At 40.4% G+C, this 17197-nt stretch overlaps 1 protein-coding gene across 6 annotated transcripts in view; it reads right to left on the bottom strand.

Annotated features, from left to right (window-relative positions):
- Window positions 1-17197, bottom strand: part of RAPGEF5 (Rap guanine nucleotide exchange factor 5) — a 223941-nt gene that overhangs the window by 161208 nt on the left and 45536 nt on the right. For all 6 annotated transcript variants that reach the window (XM_038390291.2, XM_038390290.2, XM_043509198.1 and 3 more), the window contains exons 4-6: window positions 12596-12717; window positions 10837-11005; window positions 1215-1281 (exon numbers count right to left, since the gene is read on the bottom strand). In XM_038390291.2, coding sequence (XP_038246219.1) covers window positions 1215-1281; window positions 10837-11005; window positions 12596-12717 — 358 coding nt within the window. The remainder of the gene's footprint in view (window positions 1-1214; window positions 1282-10836; window positions 11006-12595; window positions 12718-17197) is intronic.

The following is a 17197-nucleotide window of genomic DNA, read 5'->3' as shown; positions in this document are numbered from 1 at the left end:
CACCTCAGAATTCTGGACTTCAAAACTCATGAAATTTCCCTTTTCAAAATGGCCTCCATCTTCCATTTCTTTCAGCATGGCTGAAGCCAATATGCCCTCAGCCAAGATGGTCACAGTACATGCAGACTTTGCACGTGGAAGACTGCCACCTTCAACTGTTTTCAATAATACTCGAGTCATGTTGCTTCAGGGAAGTGGTCACGTCTTGGACTCTATGGCTAGTGGGCTGGACAAGATACTATGAGGAGGCAAGGGAACATAAGAAGCAGGAGACAGCTTGAAGAGGAGCAGGGGAAGGTTGAGGAGTTGTGTCAGGGAGTCTGGGGTCGTGATGAAGAGATTGCATGAGAAGCAGGGGTTGTAGCAGGTGAATGGAGAAACTAAGATGCAGGCAGGGAAATGTGGGTTAATGCGCTTTCTCCCATGCTGCCTGCTATACCTGGCACTGAGTCCGTGCCCCATGCTGTCTACATTATGATTTAAAGGTGTGATGTTAATTTGAGGTAGTTAGCTCAATCTAACCTTCCAAGTTCCTGGCTGCACCAGAAAAAAATAATGTGTTTTACAACAAGATATCTAAGACACAAATTCCTAGCATAGACAGGGCAAGCTGTAATCTTACTTTGATGCAACTTTCTCAGGTCAACCCTGGGAGACATCCAGTCTCACCATAAGAGAAACATCTGGCCAAATTCTTCTCTCTTTTACACATAGACCTTGTCTACACTGCCATGATAAACTGATCTAAGTTACCCTACTTTAGTTACGTGAATAACGTAACTAAAGTAGATGTAGCTAGAACCACTTACCACAGTGTCTACACCACACTGTGTCAACAGAAGACACTATTCCACCAACTTACCTTACTCTTTGCAAGGAGGTAGAGTACAGAAATTGACAGGAAAGCGCTGTCCCATTGATTTAGCACATCTTCACCAGACCCGCTAAATAGATGCCGCTGCATTGATTGCAGCAGAGCCAATTTGGCTCCATAGTGAAGACATGCCTTAAGTGTAAGTGAGAAAAAAATTGCTCTGACCAGTGAAGCTAACACACCAATATACCTCCTCCTGCCCATGACTTCCTTCCAGAGAGAAGATTGCAATTTCCATTATGGCCATTTGTCCACTCAGACACCATTTTCATTTGAAAGGATCCACAACTTAATAATATTTCAAATGGGATCAGTACAAACTTTGATGTGATAATCTTACCGCAGATGTGAGGCGAGCGAGAATTTCAGCATTAGTCTCTGCTGTGTCTTCTATTTCTTGACCAGGCCTTAAAAACAAAAATAAATAAAGTTATCCTTATTTTGTAATTTTCTTTGGGGATGTCTTCATTCCTGAAAAGCAAGATGACAAAGGATCACAACACGTCACTTAAATAAAAATGGCTTTTTTGAGTGTTTTGCATCAAAACAAAGAGCATAACATGAAAATGACAATAACTGTGTCAGTAGCACCAAAGTAAACCATTTCTCATTGGTTGTCAAGTTTTCTTTTGACAAAAATCATATAAAATGTTGAAGGACTGCTCTTCAGATAAAAAAATGAGATAAGAGTTATATTCTAGCCAAGTAAGTGGAAAAAGGAGCACTTCCTTATCTCAGTTGCGCATTCAAATGTGTATTTTGATCCACTACAAGTGTATTCCGATCCACTACAAGTGTATTCCATCATCATTTTCTATATAGGAAGAACTGTTGGAGTATTCCAGCTATCAAACAATATGCTTTGTTAAAAACGTGAAGCGCTGTCTTTTATAGAGCTGTGGGTTCAGAGATATAAAGACAGAGGATTCCAGAAATCATTAACACATGAAGCACTGATATTTAATGAAAGCATGAAAGCTAAAAGAATAACTGTTAGACACTCCAAGTCAGCAGTGAATTGGAATGGCATTCAGATTGCAGTGATTTAACAAGTATGGAAGAGGTTACATACAGTAATTCAGATGATAAACAGGGGCTAGAAAATGAGAAGTGGAAAAGAGGAGAGAGTGTATAGATCCTTTCCCCCAGTCCGTAGGACCCTATCAGAGGCCAGCCACAATCCAAAGGTCCAGGATTAGGCAAAACTTTCACACTTCCCAATGGGTGCAGTGAAGAGTGAAGGGCTATCCCCTTGATTTTTTCTTTAGTATTTTACTCCTCTCTACACTCCTTTTTCAATCTCTCCAGAGTTGTTTTTCATTTTGCCTGGTCTATCAGTTCTCTAAAGCACTCACCATAGTGCCCTTAACTCCATTTTCACGCTATTTTTAACTGGAATTTTTTTCTCCTCTTTTTCTTCATTTTCCTACCCAAATCCAATAAAGTCTGAGTTAAAGTTTCAAATCCACGATGTTCAAACTGATTAAAATTAGGCAAAAAAATAAAATAAAATAAAATAAAATAAAATAAAATAAAATAAAATAAAATGCTGTCTTGTTCTTAGTTCATTTATACATTTTTAATTAGTGCCAGGTTTGTGTCATTGTACACTGTATTAGATTCTATTGTACAATAGCATATGCGTAGTTATATTATTCGTTTGCAGGAATGTTTTTGTTCTTTTTCCAAAAATAACTGCTAAACTAAAACACAAAAACAGATTTGTTTGGTATACACAGAAAAGTATTTACTCTGCCCACGCATTTAATTGTGTTTCCTTTTAAGCAGAAGGGTTACTGTGTGTGCCAACTGAAGGCCCAAATAATTGTACTTTTCTTTTATACTATGTAAGGTCTATCACTGAAATATTTATTGAATCTCATAGAAGCCTTACTGGAAATTGAGAAAGATAGAAATCAATCTGGTGGAATTATTCACACAGGAATAAAAAACCCTTAAGATATTTATTTTCCATTCTCTTCAACAGAAGCATGGTGTGCCTGTAAACTACGCAGTTATACTAAACTGCAGCTGGTGTAATAAACACAGATCCCAGGTATTAATGGAGTATTCTGTTTTAGGGTAAATAATTTAATTGTTCTTATGCTTTGATGTGTTTAAGGAAGCAACATATCTAGTATATGCAAATGGCACATTGTGGTTGATGCATCTAGTGTCAGAATATTTTTCTGTAATTAAAACATTTTATGTTTTCTTACAAATGAATTTATTTTGAGGCAAGCATGTACAAACTAAAATGGTAATCTGCATTTGAAATCACAATATTTAAAATGGTCCCGAAAGCTGCCATTCCAAGTCCAACAACAACAGTACTTAATGTTCTACAAGCGTTACTAGCAGCCAGAATGGAAGAACAAATTTGAAATGGAGTCAAAATGTGATGTTTTTAAATACAGAACACTTCTGAGAGCCAGTGTTCCCCCAAATACTTGGTCTATCTGAAGTATGACTCCAGGAGGAGGGGTTTTTCTAGAAGTGATGCCAAAACATGGCAGCCTCAACCAGCAGATATTGGTGTAGATATAATTTACAAACCAAAAGTATCAAGGAGTATCAGCTATTTCAATTTTAGTCCATCTCCTGTTTAAAACAATACCCCAAAGGTATACCTGAATACATTCCTCACACACTTGTGAATTAATAACTAATGGATAAATTAAATAAAAGATTTTCCCAGCTTTCCAAGCTTAAAACAATTGCTTTCCAAATACAGAATAGTATGAAATCAGAAATTTGGTTCTTTCTCAATTATCAGAAAGTGACTAGGGCGGAGGGATGATAAGGAGTGGGGAGGCGGAGGAGAAAAAAAAAAGACAAGACCCTCTCTACCTCTGCCTCCAAGGCGAATATAGTGTCACTTTCTTTCTTTATGAAAATGTGCAAAAATGGTTGAGACATTTTTAAGTTCCATGAGAGAGGAGGGAAAAATGTTATTTTTTAAAAAAGTGTCTGAACAGTTCAAATACTGCTGACCTTGTAAGAAGGGGTTAAAGCCAGGGCTCTACCAGCATGGACCCTGAGAGCTGCTACAGAGTTGAGAGAAGGCTCCTGTGCATGCTTGCAATGTGCCCAGAAGCTATGGCAAGGTCTCTGGTGCAGAGCTGTTCAGGGGTGTAGGAAAGGGTTTCTCCCTCATGCATGTTTCTGGAGTGCCATAGGGTTACAGTGGGGAAAACCATCTGAGGACACTTGCACATATAAATTAAGAGTGCAGAGGAGCCTTAATTTCCTTAAAAACGAATATGGTAAAATATGAAGTTAAACCATCACTTCAGCATCTAGAAAGGTGAGAGAGGACTGAGGAAGGACTTCCTGATGCACACAAGGGAGCTCTACTCCAATATACCTTAGAAGCTGTGCAGCTCATAAGGTTTGCAGGACAGCTGCTCTACTGCAAATTTCCTAAGCTATATAGGACAGGGGCTGACTCCTCACATCCTAAACCTGTACAGGACAGGATGTGTGTATTGGTTTTTAAGCCAGCAGAGCTTTAAAATTCTGGAGAATTAAGTTCCTTTTAAAAATTCCTGCCATCTTTTTTCCTCGGGGAAGGGAATCTAGGAAATTCCATACACAAAACTAAGTAAAAAATGTCTAGTCTGCCCAGCTAAGAATTCAAAAAAGTCAAGAACAAAATGAATTAAATTTGAAGTGAGTTTGCCCCATGTACATTTGTATTACACTACAGTGCTTTATCACATGATCACTCTTTTCAGACAATACAGGGTTTTTTCCTACACTTGTAGGTGTACATTTATAGCATCTCATAGTACTGTGTACTCTGTATGGTAAACAAACCATGCACAATCATTTATAGGACAAGTTCACCTAAAAGTATACTTATGATACACAGTACTACAAATTAAGGGCCAAATTCTAGTCTCACTTACACCAACATAATGTCGATAATTTCTACTGATGCAATTACAGGATAGGATAATAGTTAAAATTTGCAAGCATGGGTTGAACACTTAAGTTCACAGCTAAATTATTTTAGTAGTTAACTACTTCATCCACTTCACTGCACCTTTGGAAGGGTGTGCTGCTGTTTATAGTACATGAATGGTGACAACATTAATAAAATACATTCCTTGTGGTTCATCCTGAGGATCTGGCACCAAGCTATGGTAACTGTCATCCCCAAACCCAGGAAACCATCATATTGGCTCAGATCTCTCCTTCACATGCTGTACAAGTTTACAGATAGAATAATATTAGCGAGGATCCTGCTGCTTGCAGAAACAATGTTACCAAATGAACAAGCAAGTTTCTGACCAGGTGCAGCTGCGCCAACCAAGTATTAGCCTTAACACTACACACAAGTGAGATTCCAATGAAAACTCTGGACTGGGGCAGCTTTCTTAGACTTATCTGACACCTACAACACCATATGGAGGGATGGTCTTCTGAAAGCCAGCATAATTATCTCATGCGATGCAATGATAAAATTCTTCTGAGAAGTTCTGACCTGTTGTATATTCTTTGGTGACCAGGTCAGCAGGCTCAATGATGGCCTGCCAAATAGATCAGTCCTAACACTAATCCTGTTTAATATATATACCAGCAACCTTCATCATACACCACCACAGAAATTTTTCTATGCTGATGACATTGCTCTGACTACACAGGCATGGGATTGACATACAATAGAACAAATCCTAACCATGGACCTTAAAACCAGTGAAAAATATTTCTTACATTGGTGGCTAAAACCAAACCCCACTCAGACTGCATTAGCATTTCATCTAAACAATTGAAAGGCTACAGCAGAACTGCATGTGGACTTCTGTGTCCAGCTGATAAGAAATGATCCCACCATGAAATATCTTTGTGTGACATTAGATCAAACCCTCACATATCACCAGCACCTGAAAAATATCCAGGACAAAATAAAAATACATGTACATTTCATCCAGAAACTGGCAGGAACAACCTGTGGGAGCTGATGCAAAGATTTCACAGAACTCTTCACTGGCCACAAACTTTACAGACCTCTTCATTACTCTGCCACAAATGCTGTTCACCCATCTGAACACACAGTTTCCACACATCACTTGGCAACTCTCAACACCATTATGTGGATCATTATAGGCATAGTAAAAATCAGTGTCACAACTGTGGCTTCCCATATTAGTGCACATCCTCCCACCCCAAATTCATCATGACATGAGAATCCTTTGGGAGTCCCATCATATTTGAGAATACAAGGATCTCCCAATACATGAAGACCTAAATAATATAGAAGACTCCAATTTAAATCCAGAAAACCGTTTTGGATTGCAGTTTAAGGGTTTGAAGACTTGGGATGTTCCCCTGAAGATTAATAGCAAGCAAGGTGGAAGCATGCCAATGTTCTGAATGAAGACCTCATCAAGGATCCAAATGAAGAACCCAATGGTTTTTCACTCCCACAGAAGATATGGTCCATTATGAATAACATCCACATGACAGATGTGCCTACTTGCTCCATAAATGAAAACTGACACCTGTTTGTGGAAACGGACTTCAAACAATGGAACACCTTGTCAACCAGCGTCCCACACAATCATATCCTGGTGGTAGCTGTGTCTCCCCCGAAGCAATTTCTTGGATCACTTGGATCACCTAGACTGCATATCTAACTTTGCTGTTAAGCTATGAGAACGTGCCATTCTTTTATCTGCGTAAGTGCTCATATGGGTGGATAAGGATTCCACAAACTCCGGCCATTCATTTTATGTTAATGTCTTTTTTCTATGGAATTAACATATAGTTCAAGTCTGCATGAGTGAACACAATAATACGTAGAATAGTAGCCCATCCCTAAGTTTTGTATAACAAATCATTTCTGGTGCAAAGTTATCAATCAATTGAATTACATCAGAGATTAATTTAGTGCTGTAGCCCCACTCAATCTTTGAAACAAATAGGATGTGGAATACCAAAATTAGTATGAACAACAAAACAAATGAAGCAAGGGCAGGAGAAAGTGTTGATTTATACTTTTCTCTTCATACTTTTCTGTTCTCTGCCTTACTCCCACTCATCCCTCATTCTCTTTAGTGAGCTCAGTTTAGTCCAGGGGTTCCCGGTGGACAGAGCCCACCGCTGCATGGCTGAAGCCCACAGCTGGAGCTCAGGGTCCGAGGCGGCAGTGGGGACCAGGGGCAATGTGGGGAGGGAGGGGGTTAGGGCCCAATGGCTGCCACCGAGGGCTCAACAATTGTCATTTGTTGTATGAAAAATTTTCCTAAAATACTTAATTAGCTTCAGGAAAAACAAATAAATATGCATATTATATAGGGCCCTACCAAATTCACAGACATGAAAAATGCATCACGGACCGTGAAATCTGGTTTCCTCCATGTGAAATCTAGTCTTTTGTGTGCTTTTACCCTATACTACACAGATTTCACGGAGTAGACCAGCATTTCTCAAATTGGGGGTCCTGACCTAAAAGGGAGCTGGGGCGGGGGGGGTCACAAGGTTATTTTAGGGGAGGGGGTCATGGAATTGCCGCCCTTATTTCTGCACAGTGCCCCAGCAGCAGAAGCAAGGGTGGCAACACTATATCATGCTCTCCTTACTCCTGCGCTGCTGGCGGCGGCTCTGCCTTCAGAGCTGGGCTCCTGGCCACCAGCCGCCGCTCTCCAGCTGCCCAGCTCTGAAGGCAGCACCGCCATCAGCAGCAGCACAGAAGTAAGGATAGTAGTACCACAACTCCCCCTACAGTAAACTTGCAACCCCCTGTCCCAACTCCTTTTTTGGGTCAAGACCCTTACAATTACAACATTGTGAAATTTCATACTTAAATAGCTGAAATCATGAAATTTACGATTTTTAAAATCGTATGACCGTGAAGTTGACCAAAATGGACCGTAAATTTGGTAGGGTCCTAGACATGTCCAAATTATTGTAATTTATTTATGTGGGGTTTTATTTTTGCAGACTCAATAAAAAAAATAATGTACAGTTATCGCTATTCTTTACTGGACTTAGAATAGAAACACAAATAAGGTGCTTTGCATGTTCTTGTCTTTTTTTGTTGTTTCTTTTGCTTTTTCAGTTGCCTGGTTTGGGGGCTGTTTGTTTTTTTTTGTTTGTTTGTTTTAAGACTTGCTAGTAGTAAGTCTGCTTCTGTGAAAAGTGATATTTGTATGTTTGTTATTATCACTTTCCACAGCAGCAGACTAGCTAGCTGGAAGGCAATGAAAAGTGATATTAAAAAACATACAAATATCACTTTTCACAGCAGACTTACTCAGCCCTGGCTAGCCAATGGACAAATTAAGCCCTGGATAGGGGGCTGGGAGAGGCAGCAGGGACCTGGGGGGATAGATGGGAGGGTGAGGGGCCAGAGGAGGCAGTGGGGACCGGGGTGATGGGGCGGAGGGGTGAGCCCAGGGGTGGACCCTGGGATTCAGGGCAAGAGCCCAGAGCCCTGCAGCCACATGGCTAAAGCCTGGGGCTGGAGGACACATCAAGGGCGAGCTTGGGGCTACGCAGCTGGGGGACATCGTGGGAGGCCGCGGAGGCCAGGAGAGATGGATGAGAGCCGGAGGAGGCATCGGGAGCTGGGTGGATGGAGGGGAACTGAGCTTGGGGCCAATACCTGCCACCACATGGCTGGGGGTAGGGGCTGAAGCCCAAAGCCCAGTGCCCATCAGCACGCAGTAGGGGGACGAAGCATGTGGCCAAAGCCCAGCAACCGGATCCTGTGGCCCCATGGCCAGAGCCCAAAGCCCTGCAGCCAGCGGACAGAGCCCATGGCTGGAGCTTAGGGTCCAAGGAGGCAGTGGGGACCAGGGGCAATGCTGGCGGGGGGCCGGGGTTAGGGCCCACTGACTGCCACCCAGGGCTCAAGCCAGACACCCAAACCCCACCACCCTCGGGAAGGTGAGGAACTCACACGGGCTGCTTGTTCCTCTAGCCTTTGTGGCTCTAGAGTAGGCAGCACCCAATCCTTGCTGGCAGCCCCAGGGGAGGGGTCACTGCTTTGCCTCCCCTCGCTCCCAATCACCACCCAGGAGGCTGTGGCCACAAGAAAAGCCCCTGGTGGCAGCATTTGAGAAACGCTGATTTAGTCACTCAACTTGAGCCAGCTGGAAGCATTTATTTAAAAAGGATATAGCACATACAGATAAAGGCTTTCAAAGATTTCAGTCTACAGTATTGTTTTTAGAATTGTTTTTCATCAAGGCAAGAAGCAAGACATGACTTTGGGGTTTATCTAGGATAATCAGTGACCATCGTCCTGCATGGCATGTTATTCCTTTTACAATTATATTTTAGCAGAAGTCTATTACTCACACCAAGCAATGAGAATTTTGAAATTGGAAGAACCTACTTTTTATTTAGTATCATACTCTGGAGAACACCATCATGATTCAAAACTCTCTTCTTTCAGAAAACTCAGTATGACAGGCAAAGCCGCATGAGTAAAAGTCTTCAGTGACAATGTTCCCAAAAGAAAACCACATTTTATGAATGTGAGCAGGAAAAAGCTGGAGATGCACATTAATATATAATTGTACAACACAAGATGGGTAACTGCCTGCACTAGAAATGACAGCTAATACTAGAACTGCAAACTATAAAATACTGGCCTTTTCTAGCAATGTTCAAGCAAACGGAATGCCTCCTTAGCTAGATCCTACATGTTATCTAATCATATCCCTTCCCATCATCCTTCACACAGCCTGTGAATCAGAACTTTCTGGTGTATCCTTTTGACTGAGAACCTTCAGGTGAACAGCCATGAATAAATGGCCTGATTTTCAGAAGTACTTAGGATCACAGCTTCCATTGAAATTAAGATGAAGTCCCGCTAAGGTCAAGTAGAGGTGCTCACAGTGCCTCTAAAAGTCAGGCCATTTATTTTAATGCCTAAATATACAGTAGATTTAGATGCTCAAATATAGGGACATAAGTTTGAAAGTTTGGTCCTGTTCATATGGGCCTTTTATGCTCATTTCTAGTATTATCTGTTAGAAATTTGCTTTAGTGAAAATCCTCTTGAAATATAAGGAAGGAAGGAAAGTTACAGCAAAGAGTTTCTCTTTAACAGCGAAGAGGATAGATATAACTATAAGGCTAAGGCTAAGACTTCCAGAGACCTCCGTGACATTTTCACTTCAACCCCGGGGCAGCGGGGCCAGAGCTGTAAGGCAACGGGGCCCCCCTGCAACTTCCAGCCGCCATGTGCAGCGGGCCGCTCCCCCGTAGCCCTAAGCCGCTGCTGCAGGAGGCGAGCGGGACTGTGCAGCTCCCAGCTGCCATGGGCAGACCCCACAGCTCCAAGCTTCTGCCAGCAGCAGGGGGGACCCCCTGCTCTCAAACACTGTGAGTGGGGGGAACCCTGGAGCCCCTGTAGCAGTGGATGCTGGACCCTCCTTCCTCCCCATTTTGTCATAGTTATTTTGAAATAAGAGTCAGGGACAGGTCAGAGACTTCTGTGAATTTTTGGTTATTGCCCGTGACCTGCCCAAATCTTAGCTTTATTTATAAATAATAATAGTTAATAAATATATAATAATAATAATAATAATAATAATAATAATGTAATAAAATTTGTAATAAAAATATCAGGATTGAGGCCACATTGTGCTAGGGACTGCACAAACTCAGTCTCTGCTCCCTACAGCTCTTACACTCTGAATAGATAAGACAGGCAAAGGGTGAGGATGAAAACAGAAGCACAGAAAAAGTGAATTGACTTGCCCACGGCCTCAGAACAAGTTAGTGCCAGAACTGGGACTAGAACCCAGGTCTCCTGACTTCCACTCTGGCGTCCTACACATTTGATCACAATGACTTTCTAAATGCTGAGTTTAGCAAACCTATTGATACAAGAAATAACCCTCAAATGGAAGCTGTTACATGTATATATAATTTTGTATATAGTCTGTCATTATAATCCAGACATTTACATTCAGCAAAAGTTACAAAGAGGAAGTACTTACAGATTGCATATAGCAGCCCTGGGTGACATAAGAGGCACTAGCTGCAGTAAGAGTTTTACACCATTTTGCCATCCTTCATCTCTTTCGAATTCACAGAAAAGGTAAGTACATTCATCAGCTGAGAACTGGTAGAAAACGTGAGTGTCTTGAAAATAGAGTAGTCTGTCCACTGTTAGAAAAAAATAAAATGAAATACCTTTTAAAAGTTTCTTCTACCAACTTTACTCATAACCATATATACATATTCAGTACTAACTCAATGCTTAGTTTGACAACCATTAAGGACAAAATGATTAAAACTGAACTTTGAAGCAATCAAATACAGTCTGGCTTTAGTTAATTTCAGCCAAGTGATGCAGTAAAAGGAAAAATCTCAGAATGAACGGAACATCCAAGAGTTTAAGGCAATGGAGTGTGGATACTTCAGGAACAGAGAGAGCTCTGCCTTTAAGGGACATAGACTTCTCTCTGACAGCTTTCACCCAGCAAATTCATGAGCATGGTTTTTCATTAGCCTCTAGCTCATTTCTTCTGCTGAATGCCTTTCTACAGTATAGTAAAATCATGAGGAAAAACAGGATACATGAAAACAGGAGGGAAAATTTTAGGAAAAAAAGAAAAATCTTAAAGTTAACCAAAGGGATCAAATACTTTAAATATTCATTCTCTCTTCACAATGCACATATTATAAATTCATTCCTTTTAAAAAGATGTCAGGCTAGATTCTGTCCCGTATTATGCCACTTCCGCCAGCAAGAGCGAAGGCACAGGGCTCTCAGCACCATAATGCTCTTCCTGCAGGAGAATGTGATAGCATAATGATTCTTAGCTGACACACCAGAGAATGAACCAAGACCTCCACACCCAAAAGAATGAGCTGCTACAGCTAATGAGTCAAAGCTTCCTAGCTTGCACTGTAATATCCTCAGCAGATCTGGCACCAAAGGGAACCTTTAACACATACATTCACCAGTAGGTTACATAAGCACAAGGTTTCCAAATTCCTCTGTACTTTGAAAGGAGTGCGGACAATTCACTAGTACAGACCCAAATAGTCATGGGTAGGGAAGGGGCATGTATGGACAGGATGGGCTGGTGGTGCACTGATTCACTGGCTATGGAGCCCTAGATGCAAAGTGAAACTGTCTTCCCACAAAAGAATTCCTGAGGGTAGCTACTGATATCAATATCAAACACCTGTGTCACAGACTTCTGGGACAAACTCTGCCCTAGCTTAATCTGCAGTCAATGGGGAAACACAGAGAAAGGAAGGGTGAATTTGGCCCAGCATGGTTATCAATGAGTTGAAAATACCTCTTCATCTACTGTGCTGTATTCTCTAGTTATGGAAAAGAAAAAAAAAACCACTAGTTACTAAAGAAGACACCTGATGAAACAGTGATTTATAGTGACAAAGCAACTGCTGACTTTTTGAAAATAATGCAAAGCACCTGAAGAAAAAAATAGGTATAGACAGACATGAACATGATCTGCAAACTGGCAAACAGGCAATCGCATTTCCAAAAGCAGGAGAGAGAAAACTGTGTCTGAACTGATTCATATCTTGTATTTATTAAGTGAAACATCACATGGATAAGTCTATACCAAATTAATATTAAAGGAAGTGACATCTTAATTAAAAACAAAGCAAAATCAATCTCCATTTTTCTTTTTCCTCCTCTCTCCCGGCAAACATAAATCTCATTCTATGTATGAATGCCTTACTGACCGTGGTCAGACTTGTTTCCATATCACTGACCTGATAACACAATTCCCATATCCAGTAGGAGCTGCCATACACCAACTGCTGTAGATCGACACTTAACAAAAGGACAGTGCTCCAACAGCCAGTCTACCAATTCTGATCCAACACAGCTTCTTCTAAAAAAAGGCAGGACATTTATTTAAAATTCATATTGTATTCCACAACATTAGTGTTTGACTATATATAAAATCAGTCATAAGGTATATTGCATAACATTGTGCAGCAGGTATTAACTGGACATGCAAATGTATTCATCTGTCTCATGGGATGATGAACATCTGATGTCCACAGATACCTGCCTGTAATTCAGATATATCCCAATTGGAACATAAAGCAATATACTCAATTTATTCCCCAAAAACAATCTGAATTACCTGTAAATTATTGCAATGCAAAAAGGTTTGCTCATCTTAACAGACAAGGATGTCACACGACAATTAAAAATTATATTTTATCTCATTACTGGCTAGGTGAGATATAGCTACGTAGATTATATTGTGTACGTATATATAATATTTTTTATAAATCAATGTTAAAAGTAGAAATAGCCAGCCCAAACCATATTAACAGTTGAAGTCATTTGAACCTTCAGCCTCAAGCTTAAAATGCTTCAAATATAGATGTAAGTAGTAGAGCTAAGAATTATATAAATGGTCCTGACTTGGGATTGGGGGTGAGCCTTTTTACTAGGATTTACTTTGTGTCACTGCATTACTAGCAAGCAATAGCCTTACTTTTAAATTCAACAAAAACAAACAATCTGCATTTTGTCTTTAAACACAACACATGAATTAATGGCATTAAAATAGAAACCTGTGATTTTTGCATAACCAAAAATAGGAAGAACACTTGCACTGTAGCATAATGTGGTTGGAGAGTCTTCATTTAAAGTCAAGATATTCTGTAAATTACACTCAGAATTACTATATAAAACAAACTAGGGCTGTCAATTCATCGCAATTAACTCATGCGATTAAAATAATTAACTACAATTTAAAAAATCGATCACAATTAATCGCACTGTTAAACAACAGAATACCAATTGACATTTATTAAATATTTTTTGATGTTTTTCTACATTTTCTAATATATTGATTTCTATTACAACACAGAATACAAAGTGTACAGTACTCACTTTATATTAGTTTTTAGTACAAATATTTGCAGTGTAAAAATGATTAAAAAGTATTTCAATTCACCTCATACAAAGTACTGTAGTGCAATCTCTAGTGTGAAAGTGTAACTTACAAATACAGATATTTTTTGTTACATAATTGCACTCAAAAAAAAAATGTAAAACTTTGGAGCCTACATGTTCACTCACTCCTACTTCTTGTTCAGCCAATCGCTAAGACAACAAGTTTGTTTACATTTATGGGAGATACTGCTGGCTGCTTCTTATTTTCAATGCCATCTGGAAGTGAGAACAGGCATTTGCATGGCACTTTTGTAGCCGGCATTGCAAGGTATTTATGTGCAAGATATGCTAACCATTCGTATCCCTCTTCATGCTTCAGCCACCATTCTGGAGGACATGCTTCCATGCTGATGAGGTTCATTAAAAAAACAGCGCGTTAATTAAATTTGTGACTGAACTCCTTGAGGTAGAATTGTAGGTCTACTGTTCCGTTTTACCCACATTCTGCCACATATTTCATGTTATAGCAGTCTCGGATGATGATCCAGCACATGTTGCTTGATTTACGAACACTGTCACTGTAAATTTGACAAAATGCAAAGAAGGTACCTGTGACAGGTTTGATCATAGAAACCCCCTGGGGGCTGCCACCTGATGTGCCAAGACTACTTCTGCTCCTGCTTTCCTGCCCTGGCAGCTTAGGACTTCAGTGCTCTGCCTGGTTTAAGCCAGACCCGCTAGCCTGCTGCAAACCAAGACCCAGGTCTGAACCACATCCCCTAACAGCTGTAAGCTTAACTAAAAGCAGCTTACAGAAGCGTTCCTGTCCTTGACACTCAGATGCCCAACTCCCAATGGGGACCAAACCCTGAATAAATCCGTTTTACCCTGTATAAAGCTTATACAGGGTAAACTCAAATTGTTCACCCTCTATAACACTGATAGAGAGATATGCACAGCTGTTTGCCCCCTCAAGTATTAATACATACTATGAGTTAATTAATAAGTAAAAAGTTATTTTATTAAATACAGAAAGTAGGATTTAAGTGGTTCCAAGTAGTAACAGACAGAACAAAGTGAATTACCAAGCGAAATAAAATAAAACATGCAAGTCGAAATCTAGTACAATAATAAAAACTGAATACAGGTAAAATCTCTCTCTTAGACATGTTTCAATAAGTTTCTTTCACAGACCGGACACCTTTCTAGTCTGGGCACAACCCTTTCCCCTGGTACAGCCCTTGTTCAACCTCAGGTGGTAGCTAGGGGATCTCTCATGATGGCTGCCTCCTTTGTTCCGTTCCACCCCCTCATATGGCTTTGGCACAAGGTGGGAATCCTGTGTCTCTCTGGATCCCCTCCCCCCACAAATGGAAAAGCACCGGGTTTAAGATGGATTTCAGTATCAGGTGACATGGTCACATTTCCTGTGAGATTCCAAGCCTTCATTCCTCCCAGCCTGACTCACAGGAAGGCCTGTCTGCGAACAGTCAATTGTCCTGGCTGATGGGAGCCGTCAAGATTCCCAACCACCATTAATGGCCCATACTTTGCATAATTACAACAGGCCCTCAGAGTTATATTTCATATTTCTAGTTTCAGATACAAGAGTGATACATTTATACAAATAGGATGACAACACTCAGTAGAATATAAGCTTTGTAATGATACCTTACAAGAGACCTTTTGCATGAAGCATATTCCAGTTATATTATATTCACACTGATCAGCATAAATTTATAAAATCATGTAGAGTGCATCACAGTACCAATGTGAGATTTCTAAAAATAGCTACAACACTTGACCCAAGGTTCAAGAATCTGAAGTGCCTTCCAAAATCTGAGGGGATGAGGTGTAGAGCACGCTTTCAGAAGTCTGAAGAGCAACATTTTGATGCAGAAACTACAGAACCTGAACCACCAAAAAAGAAAATCAACCTTCTGCTGGTGTCATCTGACTCAGATGATGAAAATGAACAAACTGGTCCGCTCTGCTTTGGATCGTTATCGAACAGAACCCATCATCAGCATAGAGACGCATGTCCCCTGGAATGGTGGTTGAAGCATGAAGCGCATGTTGCACATAAATATCTTGCGACGCCGGTTACAACAGTGCTATGTGAACACCTGTTCTCACTTTAAGGTGTCATTGTAAACAAGAAGTATGGAGCATTATATCCTGCCAGGGTGGATAAAAATCAATGATTTAAAAATAAAAAAATAAAAAATAAAAAAAATCTGTTTTTTTAATTTAAATTGGATTTTTTTTTTGATAAAATGCTTTTTGAGGAAAAAAAACCTATCTAAAGATAGATTTAATTAAGATACATTATAGCTCAAAGATATCTCATCATGAAATAGGGATTATAAATTTTAATTCTATAGTATCAGACAATATATTCATGTAATGTTTAAGAAAAGTTTTGTAAATGAGTTCCAATAGTTCATGGATTAGGGACCCAATTTTATGGAGTTCCAGGGGCTTCTGTATAGATTATATAGGTTAATCTTTCAATCTACCCAATAAAAGAAAAGGAGTACTTGTGGCACCTTAGAGACTAACAAATTTATTAGAGCATAAGCTTTCGTGAGCTACAGCTCACTTCATCGGATGCATTTGGTGGAAAAAACAGAGGGGAGATTGATATACACACACAGAGAACATGAAACAATGGGTTTATCATACACACTGTAAGGAGAGTGATCACTTAAAATAAGCCATCACCAGCAGCAGGGGGGGAAAAGGAGGAAAACCTTTCATGGTGACAAGCAAGGTAGGCTATTTCCAGCAGTTAACAAGAATATCTGAGGAACAGGAGGGGGTGGGGTGGGGGGGAGAAATAACATGGGGAAATAGTTTTACTTTGTGTAATGACTCATCCATTCCCAGTCTCTATTCAAGCCTAAGTTAATTGTATCCAGTTTGCAAATTAATTCCAATTCAGCAGTCTCTCGTTGGAGTCTGTTTTTGAAGCTTTTTTGTTGAAGGATAGCCACTCTCAGGTCTGTAATCGAGTGACCAGAGAAATTGAAGTGTTCTCCAACTGGTTTTTGAATGTTATAATTCTGGACGTCTGATTTGTGTCCATTCATTCTTTTACGTAGAGACTGTCCACTTTGACCAATGTCCATGGCAGAGGGGCATTGCTGGCACATGATGGCATATATCACACTGGTAGATGCGCAGGTGAACGAGCCTCTGATAGTGTGGCTGATGTGATTAGGCTCTATGATGGTGTCCCCTGAATAGATATGTGGACAGAGTTGGCACTGAACTTTGTTGCAAGGATAGGTTCCTGGGTTAGTGGTTCTGTTGTGTGGTGTGTGGTTGCTGGTGAGTATTTGCTTCAGATTGGGGGGCTGTCTGTAAGCAAGGACTGGCCTGTCTCCCAAGATCTGTGAGAGTGATGGGTCGTCCTTCAGGATAGGTTGTAGATCCTTGATGATGCGTTGGAGAGG

The sequence above is a fragment of the Dermochelys coriacea genome, chromosome 2 (assembly GCF_009764565.3).
Source record: "Dermochelys coriacea isolate rDerCor1 chromosome 2, rDerCor1.pri.v4, whole genome shotgun sequence".
In the NCBI taxonomy this organism is placed as follows: domain Eukaryota; kingdom Metazoa; phylum Chordata; order Testudines; family Dermochelyidae; genus Dermochelys; species Dermochelys coriacea.
Note: the sequence above shows the minus strand (reverse complement) of the source record. Positions and strands in the feature narration are given on the sequence as shown.